The sequence below is a fragment of the Eretmochelys imbricata genome, chromosome 1 (assembly GCF_965152235.1).
Source record: "Eretmochelys imbricata isolate rEreImb1 chromosome 1, rEreImb1.hap1, whole genome shotgun sequence".
NCBI classification, from domain to species: Eukaryota; Metazoa; Chordata; order Testudines; family Cheloniidae; genus Eretmochelys; species Eretmochelys imbricata.
Genome location: NC_135572.1, coordinates 348,812,351 through 348,830,347, shown reverse-complemented (window position 1 = coordinate 348,830,347; position 17,997 = coordinate 348,812,351). Strand labels below are relative to the sequence as shown.

Here is a 17,997-nt window from a genome sequence, read left to right as displayed (position 1 = left end):
TTCCACTGCTTAGCATAGTGGATAAATGTCCATAACACCAAAACCACTACAATAGTAGGCACTGATTGATACCCCTGGTAGGAAATCTCAATAGAGGCTAAGGACTGAATGGCAGTAGACACTGAATTATCCATTCACCACTAGATGTAATCTCTCTACGGAGCAGTGGTGACCTAGAAGCACGCTGGTGGAACAAAGAGGGAAAGCCTGTATTCATATTTTCGAGTCTGTTACTGTTCGGTTTCCATAGCTGTCAGTCCAACACCATCCATGAGAAGCTCACATAACACACTCACGTTTATGTAAACTGGCACAAATGGTATCTGCCTGAAAAGGCATAGGAATGAGATAGCATGGATGGAAAAACATTCTGGTGAGGAACTACAAGGATCAACAAGTGGAAACCTACTGTGGCTACCTGCAGCACATCTAGATTATTGCAGAAATTATTTTTAAGCAAAGATAGAGGGGGTTTTTTCCTGTATACCTATTTACTTGTAAATTATTTAAAGTACATATGTAATAGCATATTAATACCGCACTAGAATACCCTCATGTTATATATTTATGTAGCTTTTGTATTTTCATATGGCTTCATCTTTTGTCACACAGCATACAGACAAGTACCAAAATTACCAAAAATGGGGTGTATACAATTAGGCTCCTAAGTGTAAGCCTGACTTACAAAACAGCTGAGCTCACAGGAACTCACAGTGAAGTCAAAATCTCTAGGAAAAGTTGCACAAAAAGTAGCAGAATTGAGAGAAATCAGAGAACCAAAAGAGAAACCTAGAAATAAGGCTACAGACGTTTTCCCCTCTTGCCTGCATTGGAAGTTCTTGAGAACAGGGACTGTCTCAGCGTAATGCCTTGCTCATTGGGCCCTGATCTCAGTTGACGCTTCTAGTTTCTACTGTAATACAAACGTTTTTTTTAAATGTGAGGTGCTCAAACATTACAGCGATGGGAGTTGTACAAGTACCTATATATACATAGGAGTTTGCCACAGACTGCAGTGAGCCTACAATTTGCCCCATACAATTTTGTACAATACTTACAATTTTTACATGGTATCTTCTTTAATAGAAATTTGTAGGCTGTTTAAGGATGGTGGTTCTCCTTTTAATGATAAATAAGTAAGCCATTGTGAAGGAACTTTTGAACTTGGTATGCCATTTAGTGGCAAGTTATTCAGACGTTGATAATTTAGATTACTGGCTTCATAGTGTTTGCCCACAATAGCTGAATAATGGGGATCATTAAACTCCCTGTGTAGGTATATCCAAATTGTGTTTGCCTTTAACCTTGGCTCTCTGTGTGGCTGGGGAGGGAAGGATTGGCTCTTTATTGACTTGTCAAGCTGTAGGTTTGCATTACAGGCCAAGCAGCTCATGACCCATTCCATTTATTTCACTGTTTTGTGGTGGGGAAACAGGTAAAGGAATCCTGCTGGAAGCCCCTCCTTCTGCACGTTTTTATGAATGAGTCCAGTGTTTGTAGCAGTTAAGGCACCATGACCAAATCCTCCAAAAGATGTAATGCAAGCAGCATGGGGCTATTGTGGGACACAGCTGTGGGCGGTGTTAGTTACCCTGTGAGACATTGCTTATTCAACAGAAAGCTCTGGAGGAGAACTTATGGTGGAATTAAATAGGAGGGAAAAAGTGATACTTCAGGGAGAAAAATGTAGAAGGGTAAACCACTGTTTGGAAAATCAGACAATAGAGTCCTGGCAGTGAATGTCTATGTTTATTACAGTACTAATGGGTATCCCAATTATTTTACAATGTATCACTTAGCAGTGAAAGGCTAAATGTTAACAGTGTGATACTAGAATTAACGCTTTGTGTTGCTCAATCAACTTGTTCTACAAAACCAGAAAGAACATATACTGGTTAAATCAATTCCTGATATAATTAATGGACCACCTAAGAGAGAGGAGGTAGAGAAGTGAAAAACAATCTGATTTCCAGCCAAGTAATAAGTGTAATGTAGGATTTAGGAACTCCAGTGAACTTTACAGTTTTGCTAAGGGTCTGTCTACACTACGGAAACTATACCGGCATAGCTATATCACCGTAGCTATGCAGGCATATCCCCATAGCCTACATTGACAGAAGGAGGTATTCCATCTGTTTAGGAACACCAATTCCCCAAATGACAGTAGCTACATCGGCAGAAACATTTTTCACACCCCTTCTAACTTTTAAGAGTAGACCAAGCCTAACTATTTATGTGTGTTCTTCCATGGAATCGCTACATTTAAATTATAAAAAAGAGCTGGAGGACTTCTCCAGTGAGCTAATGCCTTTTTAAATACCAAATGGGTGTGCTCTTTATTGAAGACATTGTCTAGGGTGCGGTTCATATACTCAAAGGAACATTTGGCAAAGGGATAATATATTTGGCCCCAGTCCTGCACTCAAACTCCCATCCGTGGACCCTGGCATCCATATAGAGTCCAGTTGATTTTGTTCTGGCTCCACAAGGGTTTACCTAATTGTAGGATTGGGGCCTTTGTGTGCAAGTTATCTATGTTTCTGAAGGTAATAAGACCCCAGTGCCAGAATGGGTAGAACATTGTTTTTTCCAGTGTGCTTTTAAGCTGACCTAGAATTTTTTTCCCTTGAGCGTGAGAGTTAGTTCAAACCTCAAGCTTAGTCCTAGCCTCTCCTTTAATTACAGAAGCCACCCCACCAATTATTCACCGTGGTTTTGGTAGTTGGAAGGTTCATGCAAAATTGTTTTCAGTTTGCACTTGGATCACACTCAGTGATGATTCCAAATGTGAATCCATAAAAGTGTTTGAGTCATTAAAAAACAAACCACTTACTGTATGTGAGATTTTTTGATTTTGCTGTTTGTTGCGCAAGAGTTTAAAATGTGTGTGTTGTGTACCTCAATTAAAAAGGGGAAAAAAACTTCGGGCAGATTTAGGCGCATATCTGCTTCAGCAGCATTGCATGTGGAAATGTGCATACGCAATCTCCCTTTCTGGCAAAACAGAAACTGATCAAATGTATACAACAGAATTGAAGGCAGGTGCTTCTTCATTACACACACACAAAAAAGGCTTGGCTTTACTACAGAATTGATGCGAAAGAAAAGAACTTCGATATCTCAGTTTTTCTCTTAAAGATACCTTTTTTTGTTGTTGTTACCAAAGTCTCACTTGTTTCAAAATGAAATTAAAACAAAAATAAGTAGCTTGCGTAGAGGCAAAGATTTGAGGTGGTATTATTATTATTTAGTGCCTAAGAACCCAGACGTGGTCCAGGGCCATTGTGTTAGGCACTGTGCAAACACAGAACAAAAAGGTGATCCCTGCTCCAAAAAGTCTGCAGTCTAAGTAAAGTTGTTAGGCAAGTGGTTCATCTGGTAGCTCAGTATATCCTCGGGCAGAAAATCAGGGTTTCGGACAGACCACATCACTCAGTTTTTGCATAGGTGGGAGCCAGTGACAAGGTGGAAATAATATTCATTATTCAAGAGGAGGCCTTTCTGCACCCTGGTCTACATTCCAAACTTATGTCCATATAACTATGTCGCTCAGGCATGCAGAAAATCCATACCCCGAGCAACGCAGTTCTATCAACTTAAGCCCTGGTGTAGACCGCGCTATGTTTACAGGAGAGCATCTCTCGTTGACATAGCTACCGCCTCTCGGGAAGATGGACTATCTAGGCCAGCAGGAGAAGCTCTCCCAGTGACATACGTAGCATCTTCACTAAACACTACAGCAGCGCAGCTGCACTGTAAAGGTAGACAAGCCCTGCACTGCAGTAGGATCACTTTTTGATACCTGTGGGTACTTAAAGCCCTATCTTGATTCCCACTATAGATGGTGGAGCAGAACTGTTCCCATCCACAAACTTGTAAGATGTTCATCAGCATAGTATCTGGGGATATTTGCTAAAATAAGGGAAAGAAATAGGGATTGGAGTCAGCTGACTTGGGCTCGCAGAGCTTGGGCTACGGAGCTGTTTAGTTGCAGTGTAGATGCCGCACCTTGCGGGGTCCCAAACCTGCACTCCAGCACAAGCTCAAACGTCTGCACCACAATTGAACAGCCTTGTAGTCTGAGCCCCACGAGCCCAAGTCAGCTGATCCGGGCCAGCCGCGGGTGTTTAATTGCAGTGTAGAGATACACGGAGAGAATAGACAAGTGGAACTATTTGCTTATTTGAAAACACTTTTATTCTACAGTTTTTTGTGTCCAAGCTCTCAAAATATAGATGTGCATTTCTCTAGGAAGGAACTTTGCTAGATGTATCTATATATAGGATACTATACAGGTATAGTAAAAGTGGCCCAACTTTCCCTTATAGGCAAGACCTTATGTTCCTAAGTCACTTTGAAAATGGGACTTAAGTTTCTAAGTCGCTAATATTTTTGAAAATATTACCCATAGTTTAGACCGGGCTTTTGAGGGGACAGCATGTTTGAAACCGTACCCTCTATAAAAACAAAGACCATCAGACTGTGATTTCTGACTAGACTATTATACCTCTCAGTGCAATGACATTTTTTGTGATTGGTACTTGGAGCAATCTGTGGTTCAAATCATACTTTTAAAAGCCATTTCCTTTTGGTTTGCCCTGTGTTTATACTAATCAGTCAATGGGTCTTTCACCTGTAAGGAACAGATTGAAATCAAATCAATTACTTCCAGAGATAGGAAATTATTTCACACCTTTGAGTTTTACTCTGCTCCAGATGCAGCATGTTATAACTCGTGATAGTTAGAGCCAATTATAACCTGACCAACCTGCCTTGGCATTAAAAAGCCTGGTAGAACTTGCTCTGCATTTGCAAGATCAACACTTTGATTCTGTGCGCGTGTCTGGTTTGGGAAGTTTAGTTTTGTGATCTGAATGCAGTGATCAGTCCAAAGCAATGATCAAAGTGGGGATTGACCAATCTACCTTTATAAAAGGATTCCACTGTATATTTTAAGTACATTATAGTATTAGAGTTATAAATACGTATATTCCATTCCATTATAAATGCATTATGATATTTTGTAAGAAATATATTTCCTGTTAGCATAAAAGAGAGTTGAGAGGCTATTTAAACTTGCAGTAAAACCAGCTGTACTACAGAGTCTCTACAATAATTCTGCTTTCTTTGGGGAAGGGAGTGGTAATAGTTTTTATTTTATATTTATGTGGTTGATGTAGACTCCCATTACCACATCTAGTGAAAGGGTTTTCTCACACTTTTTAATTCTGGGGCAGCTATTTGCATAAGACCTTTAACAATTGATATTTATCTTTCAATATAGAAAATAATTGTGATGACATGTTGCCAGAAGAGCAGCCCACAGAGAAACATAACTCTGATCTCAAGGCTCTAGGCATTTTTTGTTCACTTGGCTGATGTTAGTTTTTGTCTGAGTCCCGCTAAGAATCATTTAAGTCATTTAATCCTGCCCCAGTTTTCTGGGAGTAAGTGAAACTAAGGATGCATTTTAGTTTACTAAGTCCTACTTTATTTGGAATTATGTGGTAAACATGTTAAAGTGAAATATTATCTTCTTCCAAATTATGATGGCCTAATGTGTGATCTAGTGTCTAAGAGCACAAAACTGACTACCAGGAGGACTGGCTTTGATTCCGGCCTGTGCCGCTAATTTGCTGTGTGACTCTAGGCAAACCTCTTCCTCACCGTTAAAATGGGGCTGATAATTCTTTCCCTCATTTATAAAGTGTTTTGAGATCTTTGTGTTCATGTCTCTGTATAAGTCTGAAGTAATATTAATTATTAGGTCCTGGGGCTGCCATTTTACCTACATATTGCCACTTATGCAGCCCCTGTCTTCATATAGGAGGACAAGGATCTCCACCCTCTCTGAAATTACCTCATGATCTCTTCAAGTGGCATAAGCCTAAATGATTAATTTCTCTTCTGCCTCTGAACTTCATTAGCCCAAGGGAGTGGTAAGCCCTAGTGTGCTTCAGAATGCAGCTCTCCTTTGTAATACCTGAGCACTTGTGCCAAGACAAATAGGCCAGTCTTGTACTATGTACATGTTCTAATGGCACACTTCAAACAAAGAAGTAAATTGATTAATATTTGGCACTCATCAGTGAATATTTTAAGTTGTGTTGGTTTGTTCCTCACATACCCATGTACTGAGTTTCTGCAGTATTATTATTACGTAGTTTTGTTATAGTCGTTCCTACAGCCCCATTCAGAGTCATGGCCTTGCTTTGTGTACACTAGGGAAATACATTGTTTGGAAACATGTGAGCTAACACAGTGTTAAGTAAGGCTGACCATAACCAGCTCATGCATTTATTAAAAGTTGCTAAACTCTGTCTGTGCTAGGTGCAAAGCTGTGTTCATGTTAGCTCACACATTTTCAAATGCAACCGATTTTCTTGTCTGGACTAGCCATAGGCTGAGGCCAAAGACAGAACTTTCTCCAGGGGTGGTATGAGATTGTGGAATGAACTCCCCCAAGACCTAAGAACCATCACAACAACCTTGCCACTTTCCACTCAAAGTGTAGGTGAATTTCTTTGACCTTGCCTTCTCTAATATAAACACATAGCAACAGATATATTTATAATAATAATAAAAACCTTATCAAAATAAGACGCTCCACTGTATGTGCTTCTCCCTTAAGGGAGCGATGAGAGAACAAACAACACAGGCCAGATGTGCAGTCACACTGCTAATGCACTCCTGGAAGAGTCTTAGATACTATGTTGATGAGCCTCATATAAAAACTTATATAGAACAGATGAGAGCAAAGGTGGTGCCCTGAAGGGCTTATAATAGGACCGTAAAAAAAGACCTACAAAAGGAAGGATAAAGATGTTCCACTGGACTATCCAAAGGACTTTTGCTTGTGCCAGTAATTTATCTTCCGCGTTGGTTTGCCTTTTGTCTCTCGTCTCATTTTTATTATTGTCAGGTTGTTTACATCGGAAATGCAGTCATGAGGCTGAAGCTGTAAACAGTATTACTGATGCTGGAGGAATTAATCCCACGTCATTACCTCATTGCTAGTTTTCTAATGTTTCTCCTCTTTGATTGTCTTCTTTTTATTGCCTCTCACGTTTAGGCCTTGACAGGCAGAAATAGAATCACAGAATATTAGGGTTGGAAGAGACCTCAGGAGGTCATCTAGTCCAACCCCCTACTCAAAGCAGGTTCAATACCAACTAAATCATCCCAGCCACGGCTTTGTCAAGCCTGACCTTAAAAACCTCTAAGGATGGAAATTCCACCACCTCCCTAGGGAACCCATTCCAGTGCTTCACCGCCCTCCTAGTGAAATAGTGTTTCCTAATATCCAATCTAGACCTCCCCCACTGCAACTTGAGACCCTTACTCCTTGTTCTGTCCTCTGCCACCACTGAGAACAGCCTCTTTGGAACCCTCCTTCAGGTAGTTGAAGGCTGCTATCATATCCCCCTCACTCTTCTCTTCTGCAGACTAAAAACCCCAGTTCCCTCAGACTCTCCTCGTAAGTCATGTGCCCCAGCCCCCTAATCATTTTTGTTGCCCTCCGCTGGACTCTCTCCAATTTGTCCACATCCCTTCTGTAGTGGGGGGACCAAAACTGGACACAGTACTCCAGGTGTGGCCTCACTAGTGCTGAATAGAGGGGAATAATCACTTCCCTCGATCTGCTGGCAATGCTCCTCCTAATACAGTCCAATATGCCATTGGCCTTCTTGGCAACAAGGGCACACTGCTGACTCATATCAAGCTTCTGGTCCTCTGTAATTCCCCAGGTCCGTTTCTGCAGAATTGCTGCTTAGCCAGTCAGTCCCCAGCCTGTAGCGGTGCATGGGATTCTTCCTTCTTAAGTGCAGGACTCTGCACTTGTCCTTGTTGAACCTTGTTGAATGGTAATATAGTTGGTATGGTGATTAATTATATCAAAACTTGTTTTGTGAGCTATATATATTTTTACTATGATTCTTGTCATGGTCCTAAGTTAGGAGTGCAAATAGGCTATCTCAATAGAAGTACAATACATCTTTTTATTTTAATACCTCAGCATAGCATTAAATATTTTACAGTTTCAAATCTTTTGTACAATTTAACTTAGATTATGTGCTGAATGCAAACATGGCCCCAGTCCTAGCCACACTGCATTTTGAGTATCGCAGGAGAATAGCTGCAGTGTACTCTTCGGGCATTCTTGTCAACAGGAATCAGTTGTGACATTAAAGAATGCTTTATCCCCTTTTAATGAAAATCTTTAAGTGTAGGATGGTAAGTATTTTTTAACAACTTATTTCCTAGAAAGAGAGATTTTCTTGCTACTTTTTGTCTCTGTTTGTGCTGGTGATCAGGTGATGATCTATCATAATTTCCTATCACTATTACTGTGGAAATTAGAGCGGGAGTTGCTCCCCCGGATGAGTCTGAGGCTCTACTCAGCTCTGACTTGTCTGCATTTTTGTTGAACTTGTAAGTCCGTTGATGTCAATGACAAAACTCCCCTTGACTTTCAATAGGGCCAGAATTTCACCCTTTGTCTCTTGTCTCCGGCCACTGCCCTGCTCTGATTCTGCTTCCCTTTACGTGACCCTCTTGTATTCACTCACAAGCGTCTCCATTCCATTTTCCTTGCTTCCACCTATACCTGAAATGCTCACCTTGATCCTGTATGCCATGTGACTTCCTTTATTCAAAACCTACTTCTTTGCACAGTCTCTCCAACATTCCCAAACTAACTTGGCAAAGTAAAAATTAATTAAATGTTCCAACAAGATGTGCCCTTGTGAAAACAAGCAGTCTTGTAACCCTTTTTTGCGTGAACTACCCCCTCCCTTTCATGATACCATCTTTCTGTTTCAACATTACTTTGTTTCTAACGTAGGTTGTAAGATTCTTACAGCAGCAACCTTGTCTTTAGTCTTTCTGTAAAGTGCTGTGCACTCCAAGTTTTACTTAATAATAATCAGATTATCTACTCCATCCTCCTGCCTCTGCATGATTGTTGTCTAGTGTATATTTATTAGAGCCACATCCTGTCTACTACTTCAGCTACTAAAGAAGGTAGCAGTTAATGCTAGCTGCTAATAATATTGTGTGTCTCTCATTTGTTTATCTTGACTAAAACCACCACTCAGTCTATAAACATTTGAAGAAAGAAGTAACAAATTTTCAAATATTTGTAGAACCTCTAAGGTAGACTCCTAGAGAGTGGTATTGCCCCCTCAGCTTGAAGATTAAAATCAGTGCTGCCCACAGCTGAGTAACTTTCCTTTCTAATATTTCCCACTAACTGGGAATCTCAATTTCTGTAGCGAGTTTAGTTTCTGTAAAGCCATAGAGAGTATTTATATACAGTGAGCTATAGAGCAGTGTGGCTGTGTCAGGCACTGGAGTTCAATTTGTAATGGCTGTCTATTTCAACCTGTTTGATAGGGAGCAATGTGCAATGAAAACTGTTCTAAAGCTGTGTGGAAGCAACCTTTTAGCTTTCTGAAAGGCAAAGTGAATTGTCCATTTTGTATTTTCTTATATTTAGCCAATAACATTTTACTGTTTTACAACAACTCTTCTGTGTCTGTCTTTTTGTCTGGCAGAGTCATCAGCAAAGTGGTGTCAGCCCCAGAGGCTAAACCATCTACTCCTGTAAGTCGGCCCAAAACACCACCACCCGTGCCATCCCCCGTTCCAGCTCCTGTCCTGGTGACCCCTCCTCCTGCTCCAGCTCCTCCTCCTCCACAAGCTACCATCTCGCCTGCTCTAATTCCACCATCTTCTCCTGCGGTTTCTGCGGCAGGAGGCTCCAAAGCGCCAGTCAGAAGTGTGGTGACAGAGACTGTCAGTACCTACGTGGTATGTGGTATACTTCAGTGTGTGTCTTAATGCTATTGAGATCAATCTTTTGAGAATTCTTCTTCATGGTGACTTTTCATTTTCAAAGTAAAGGTGCCGTGCCAATACAGTGTCATGTGTTAGTCACATGTATACAGCCCCTTCTCTACATGCACCTATTTTCAGGGGTTGATAACTTATTCAAAAAATTGCTTGTACATAAATGTCTTATGCTTATTCTCAGCCAACGGTTGTCTTTCTTCTGGAAAGTCTACTACAGTTCCATTTGGGTATTTTCTAGTTGTCTGAGCATGAATATTTTTCTCCTTGAGATCTTTCAGATTCTTTTGTAATGCTTGCCATAGATGTAGCCTTCAATGAGGAAAAGAACCCCTCACAATAGGAAAAGTTTAGAATTAGCACTCAGCAGTAATTTCCAATTTGTGCAGTACACTATTATTTACTAATTTTTTTTATCAGTGTACCAAGGTTGCAGATACTTGTGCAACTCTGAAGCGCTGCACGCTTCCTGCATATAGCTTGTAGCCAATCCACCATGTGCTGTGAGCTTGCCATATCTCAGGTGGGGTTAAAACTTGGATGTGCCTTAGAGTGTTCCCATTACAATCAGAAAAATGTTAATAATTGGCAACTGCTTAAGAACATTTTACTAGATGTTCAAAAGCCACCGTCAAGAAAGAATGTTAAAAAACTAGCCTGGCTTAGGGGGTAGTGAAATCAGATATTAAAAAATATTTATATAACAAATGGAAGAAATGAAGTTGATAGTAATGAATATAAATCAGAAGCTAGGAATTGTAGAAAATTGATAAGGGAAGCAAAAGGACTCAAGGAAAAAACTATGGCCAGGAACAAAAGAAATCCTAACAATGGTAATGGTCCATTAATAGATGGAAATGGCAGAATTGTAAATAATAATGCAGAAAAGGCAGAGGTGTTCAATAAATATTTCTGTTCTCTGTTTGGGAAAAGCCAGATAGTGTAGTCATATCAGATGATGAAATACTTTCCATTGCAACAGTAACTAAGGAGGATGTTAAACAGAGCTACTAAAGTTAAATATTTTGAAATCAGCAGGTCCAGATAACTTGTATTCAAGAATTTTAAAGAGTTGGCCAAGGAGCCATTACTGTTAATGTTGATTTTCAGTAAGTCGTGGAACACTGGGGAAATTCCAGAAGACTGTAAGAAGCAAAATAATGGAACAGCTGATACATGACTCAGTTTAATAAAGAAGTAAAAAAGGATGAGGATAGTATGATTAATGCCAGTCAACATATGCTTGTGGGAAATGGATCTTGTCAAACTAATTTGATATCTTTTATGATGAGATTACAGACTTGGTTGATAAAGGTAATAGTTCTGATGTAACATACACAGACTTCTGTATGGCGTTTGACTTGGTACTGCATGACATTTTGATTAAGAAACTAAAACAATGCAAAATGACACACATTAAATGGATTCAAAAATAGCTAATTGATAGGTCTCAAAATGTAATTGTAAACAGAGAATCATTAAGTGGGCATGTTTCTAGTGGGGTCCCGCAGGGATCGGTTCTTGGCTACTGCAGTGGTTTTCAAACTGCAGGTCGCAACCCAGTACTTGTTTGCGGAATGTAAGGCACTAGGTCGCGGTGGCTCTGGTCGGCACCGCCGACTGGTCATTAAAAGTCCCATTGGTGGTGCTGCCCGGCTAAGGCAGGCTAGTCCCTAGCTACTCTGACACCGCACTGCGCCCTGGAAGCAGCCAGCAGCAGGTCCGGCTCCTAGGCGGGGGGGCCATGGGGCTCTGGCCAATGAAAGCTGTGGGTAGGGGGTGGTGCTTGCAGCCAAGAGCCACGTGGAGCCGCTTGCGCGCCTCCGCCTAGGAGCCGGACCTGCTGCTGGCTGCTTCTGGGGTGCAGTGCTGTCCGTGGTTCCAGAACAGGCAGGAAGTCTGCCTTCGCACCCCTGCTGCGCCGCTGACCGGGAGCTGCCTGAGGTAAGCCCGTGCCCCAATCCTCTGCCCCAGCCCAGAGCCTCCCCAAACCCGGAGCCCCCTCCTGCACCCCAAACCCCTCATCCCTGGCGCCACCCCAGAACCTGCATCCCCCAGCCCAGAGCCCTGACCCCCCTCCTACACCCCAACCCCCTGCCCCAGCCATAAGCCCGCCCCATACCGTGAACCCCTTATTCCTGGCCCCACCCTGCAGCCCTCACCCCTTCACCCCAACCCTCTGCCCCAGCCCTAAGCCCTTCCCACACCCCAAACCCCTCATCCCCAGCTCCACCGGGTCACGGGCATCAATTATTTTCTTCAACTGGGTCCCCGGAAAAAAAGTTTGAAAACCACTGCACTGCTGATCACTTTTATGAATGACCGGGAAGAAAACATAAAATCATTACTAATAAAATTTGCAGATGAGACAGACTGTGGGAGTTATAAATAATGAAGAGGACAGGTTACTGATACTGCGTGATCTGGATCACATAGTAAGCTGGACACAAGCAAGCAAGCAATACGTGTTTTAATACAGCCAAATATAAAGTCATATATCTAGGAACAAAGAGTGTAGGTCAAACTTACATGATGGAGGACTCTATCGTGGGAAGCAGTGACTCTGAGAAGGACTTGGAGTCGTGGTGAATAATCAGCTGAACATAAGAACCCAGTGCAATGCTGTGGCTAAAAGAGCTAAAGTGATCCTTGAATGTATAAGTGGGAATATCAGGTAGGAGTAGGGAAATTATATTACCTCTGTATTAGGCTACTGGAATAGCGTGTCCAGTTCTGTTGTCCACAGTTCAAGAAAGATGTTGATAATTGGCGAGGGTTCAGAGAAGAGCCAGGAGAATGATTAAAGGATTAGACAACAAACTTTATAGTGCAAGACTCAAGGGGATTAATCTGTTCAATTTAACAAAGAGGAGGTTGATCACAAACTATAAGTACCTATGTGGACATGATAATAGAGGACTCTTCAATGTAGCAGACAAAAATATGACAAGATCCAGTGGATAGAGGTTGACGATAGACAAATTCAGACTAGAAATAAGGTACAAATTATTAACAGTGAGAGTATTTAACCATTGGAATAATTTATCAACGGTTGTGGTGCTTTCTCCATCACTGGCAATTTTTAAATCAAGATTGGATGTTTTCCTAAAAGGTGTGCCCTAGTTCAACCAGAAATTAAATCAGAGAAATCTTATGGCCTGTATTATACAGGAGGTCAGACTAGGTGATTGCAGTGGTGATTCATATAAGAAAACAATGAACTTCCCAGATTAGACACCTACAAAGAATTAGTGCCTATCTTGGAAGGGCAGTGCTAATTTTGCTAGGCATTTTATTGCCAAGACTGGTCAAGACAGGTTATAATTGGTTGTAATCTTCACTACCGTAGATCGTAGCATTGTTTGTTTGCAGCCGAGTGACAGTGTGTGATTCTTTCTTAGCTTTGATTCCTTCAGAGAAAATATTTTGTGTGACCCTAACATCCAAAAGTCCAAACTGTCAGTTTACATGAGGAGCAAACATTTTTGCACAAACACAAAATGACTTTGCAGAGTAAGATTTGATACGTAGATCTGAATGATCATTACAATCCAAGATCATTCAAACCAAATTCCATCTCCCTGTCAAGGTAGAATAGTGCCCTGCATCATATTTTCCTGTGCTTATTGCAATCTAGTTTTGAATGAAAAAAACTACAGGCCTTTCCAAGAAGCTAAGAGATGTCAGTCATGAATTATAAACTGAATGCAGTCCTTGTGCATTTTCACTGATTTCCTTGGATGGTGATCTACAGACCAAAATGTGTTTAGTTTTTCTTTTTAATACCCTTTATTGTTTTTAACCTTACTTTTAATGTCGTCCTTATAAGCCTCTCACAGGTAGCAAGAAAAGTTATTCTCTGTACTATACAGGATATATGACCATGTGTTCTAGGAAATATTGAAAGCAAAATACATGAAATCCTGTTCTAAATACTTTTAAGTCACAGAAGTGGTTAAATCAGTGTAGATCCTCTGACGGTTGTGAATGTTTAGATTTTACCAAACAATACAAAAGACCTATTTAATGAAACAATCTTGAAATTTAAAAAATTGTAATGTGGTTTAAACTGGAAATAATACCCCCCCCCTAAAATCCATCATAAGGTATTGAATGAGATGAATTTAGTAAACAATTGCTTAATATTGTAAATGATCTGCCTCTCTCATTGCATTTACCCTTTAGTAAATTGTACTGTGACATCAATGTCATAAAAGGAATGGAAAGTTACTCAGTAACAACTTTTTTATATCCTTGATCTTATCAGGTAGTTGAGTTTGGCTAATAAGTAATAAGGCAATATATGCACGTTGCACTGTATTTGTTACATACATGTAAGACTATTATCTTATGCAAGGGGCTACCATTGTTCTATCCATAAGCAGTGTAAAATTAAAAAAGAAATCAGTCCCCAGATCACTGGGAGGGTATCAGCAGCTAAGAGTCTGTACTGTTAAACCATGGTGATTGCTATTCTCTTGGGTCAAGTGGTTTAACTGGCTTTACTGGTTTACAGAGCAGTGTAAAACAGTGTTTGTTTTTACCATCTGAATCCGGTATAGCAAAATCAATTAGAATGGTATTGCCAAGCACTTGTGGTTAGAGTATTCTTAGGTATACTTTCCAGGAGTAGAGTGAACATTAGATAGCTTTGACTGATAAACAGGAAATGTAAGTTTGAGAAAATCAGGTATGTTTGCTTACTTGACATTAAAAAGAATCAACTTTTTCTTCCCTTTTTATACCAGATCCGAGATGAATGGGGTAACCAGATCTGGATCTGTCCTGGCTGCAACAAAGCTGATGATGGCAGTCCAATGATAGGCTGTGATGACTGTGATGATTGGTATCACTGGTAGGTTGTTGTAACCTCTTCTTCTGTGCCATTTTTTCACACCTTGCTGCTGTCCTAGAAACCACGTGGTTATTCACAAAAAGCTAGAATACTATTTGGACAGTTCCTTTTTATTTAAACTAGGAATTCGGAAGATTTTACTTTTGTCTTTGTTACTTTGGAAGTTTGCAAAAGTAAATTTTAAGTTGCAAGGGTGCCCATGTTTCTTCGTTTGTTTGCATTAGAACTTATAGGAAAATATTCTGCTAAAACCAATAATAATAGTTTTGAAACTATTATTACATCAGATACTGGTACGTACTCTAAGAACAACAGGACTGTAAACACCATGAACATAGCTATAAAGTTTCAAGTTATGGGCTCATTATATGAAAAAAAAAAACATTTTGAAGCACATTCTCTTTTTTAGAAAATGTGAATCACTTTCTAGGTATTTTTTTCAGACAGCTAAACAAAATCGAAGGGCTTTTCCACAAATAATTTTAAATGATGATGTGGCATTGTTTTAAATCTGGGGTATTACACCCAAAAGCAGTAGACTTCTCATATTATTTTACAAAAAAAAAACCCATTTCTTATATAAGTGGCAGTCTAAGAAATTCATTGTTTCAAAACAAGAGGGTTTAAATTTCCAGTCTGTGGGGTTTGAGGCTAAAAAATTTAGTCAGATTCTGTTTCCCCTCTGAAAAGTTCATCCTGTTTGGATAAGAAAGAAAAGTAACACGTTGATTTACTGAGACCTTACTTTTACTTTTACTTGTGGGTTTTTTGTCAAATTTATAGGCTTTGTGTTGGAATTACGGCTGCACCCCCAGAAGAAATGCAATGGTTCTGTTCTAAGTGTGCCAGCAAAAAGAAAGATAAAAAACATAAGAAGCGGAAGCACAGAGCCCACTGAAGTCTTCGCGGTGGATTTAAGTCGTACAGTCACTTCAGCACTGACTCCGTGGCAGACGGCTCCGTTGTGCTTCTGCCTCATCATCCGTCATCAGGTTTTATGGATTGACTCCTGAATGAATCAGGAACAAAAATACACTGTCCATTCTGGACTGTTGTTTTTTCCAAACTATGTGGGCCCCAGTGGTTTAGATTTTATTATGTTCTGTCACTGGCTTTCACTTACTGAAGGAAACTCACATAGAGTGATACCGAGGGTTAAATAGTTAACAATACAGCTCCTGCTCTTGCAGATCAGCAGCAACAATGACAAATGTTGTAAATAAAGATATCTCCTCTGTCCTTTTTGATTTGTTTTTATTCTCTCCTAAGCCTTTGCATTAAGGTGTTAAAAGAGAGGACAAACATGTAAATTGCAGTAACTGTAATCTAAGGAGACCTACTGGAATGATTTCTGTAGTCAGAATACAGTTTTCAAAACTCTATCCCTGCATAGCCAGATAAGCATAACATGAAAATAAAAAAAGTGGGCTGGTAAATATTTTTGTGATAAGAATATATGAAGCTTTTTTCCTTGATTTTTAGTACTAACATAAAATAAACATGTTCAAGCTTTTGTGAAATATCTTCTATTTTTTAAAAGAAAGTTTCTATTGTGTCAGGGGTTTTTTTTTCTTCCATGTGAATTGTTTTCAGTGGACCTGTAATATATTTTATACTTTTTGTTTTTAGTCATTGTCAGTGTACCTTTTCATTGCTTGTATATTTCATCAGCGTGTAAAAACACTTCTCATTAAAAGATGTTCTCTCGTGTAAATACCTGATATTTATAAAGTTTGGGTTTTTGTTTTTGTTTTTTTAAGGTTTATCGGTTTGGGGTTTTTTGAGTGTCTAATCCTAGCAGGTATGAAAATTCTGTATGATTTATGGCCATTACTGTGGCTTTAAAGGATTGTGATAGACCCACCCCAAAAGGAGCTTTCCAGGTGGCCCACTAATGAAACCAACCAACATTCTGCTTAAAGCCCTGATTAAGGAAGGTACTTAAGGATACGTGTAACTCTATGGCCTCGTCTACACTGGGGGGTGGGAGGGTGAATCGACCTAAGATACGCAACTTCAGCTACGAGAATAGCATAGCTGAAGTCGACATATCTTAGGTCGACTTTCCTCACGGCGCGGGGTTGACTGCCGCCGCTCCCCCGTTGACTCCGCTTCCGCCTTTCGCCGTGGTGGAGTACAGGAATCGACGACAGAGCTATCGGGGTAGTGTAGACGTACCCTAAGAAGGGAGTAATCCCAGTGCATGAAATGGGACTGTTCTTATGCATAGTGAGACAGGTACTGAAGTGCCTTTCTCAATCGGGACCTAAGGCAATGGGCTCTAGCAGTTTTAATGGTAACAACTGAGTTTTAATTTGTAGCTGGAGCTGATCCTTTTATTTGCAAGTGTTTGTGTGTTTGTCAAAATGATTGCGCTTGCATTTAGAAAAAGGAAGTGTTTTTCGTATTCCATAAAGACTAGAAAGCGTACTATGCCATTTTGTGTTTGTTGTGATGTTTTCTTTTAGTGTATCTTTTAATCAGTATTACCTTGCAAAGACAAATAAAGTATGCTATGGAAATGTATGTTTTATTCTCCATTTTAAACAAAGGAATAATTCTCTAGAATGCCGCAAAAATGTGACAGTATTAGATATTTTAGTACAGTGTGTCTGAGAGGTAAATCAAGTATATAGCATTAGATTTTAAGTATCATGCCTTATGTTTCAAAAGCTATAGGGTAAATCCAGCCTTCATTATTTAATTTTGGGGTGCTCCTACTTTGAACTGTACAGTAATAAGCATCTTGAGTTTTAGAATGCAAACATTTAACCTGTTGCACAGATATAACGAATTACTTTTTTAAAATGCCATCTAAATTGATATTAATGAGAATGAATTAGTCATGTTTTTTAAAACGTCTTGTCTAGTTAAAGAAATTAGGTTTTCCTGATATGACTGTTAAATTGCAAATCAGTGGAGATATGGATGAAATTGGTTTATTAAAAGTGCACTGTTACCTTCTTTGTTCAATGCCACCTCATTTATATTCTATCCCTAATTACCAGTCAACACATTAGCCAAGACTGTTCTTGGTTTTAATTTCTAATTTTGAATGATTTGACATTTTAAAACTTATCCTTGTTTTTCCTGTATCATAATTACACACAAAATATACTGTCTTTGGTCCTCTTTGCTTTGGTTGCACAATAAAGAACTTAGCTTTTGGTAACTTGTTTATCAATTTCCCCCTGTGTTCAGTGAATCAGAACTTCCCACATTTAAACGATTAAATTATGCAACTGAGATACAAATGGAAAAGTCTCACATTTGCCACTTCTGCATTTCAG

General features: G+C 39.8%; 1 protein-coding gene across 2 annotated transcripts in view; it reads left to right on the top strand.

Moving 5' to 3' along the window:
- TAF3 (TATA-box binding protein associated factor 3) overlaps window positions 1–17,666 on the top strand; it is a 140,346-nt gene extending 122,680 nt beyond the window's left edge. For both annotated transcript variants that reach the window (XM_077836839.1, XM_077836846.1), the window contains 3 exons: window positions 9,558–9,813; window positions 14,601–14,707; window positions 15,491–17,666. In XM_077836839.1, coding sequence (XP_077692965.1) covers window positions 9,558–9,813; window positions 14,601–14,707; window positions 15,491–15,605 — 478 coding nt within the window. In that variant the 3' untranslated portion in view covers window positions 15,606–17,666. The remainder of the gene's footprint in view (window positions 1–9,557; window positions 9,814–14,600; window positions 14,708–15,490) is intronic.
- The last annotated feature ends 331 nt before the right edge of the window (window positions 17,667–17,997 follow it).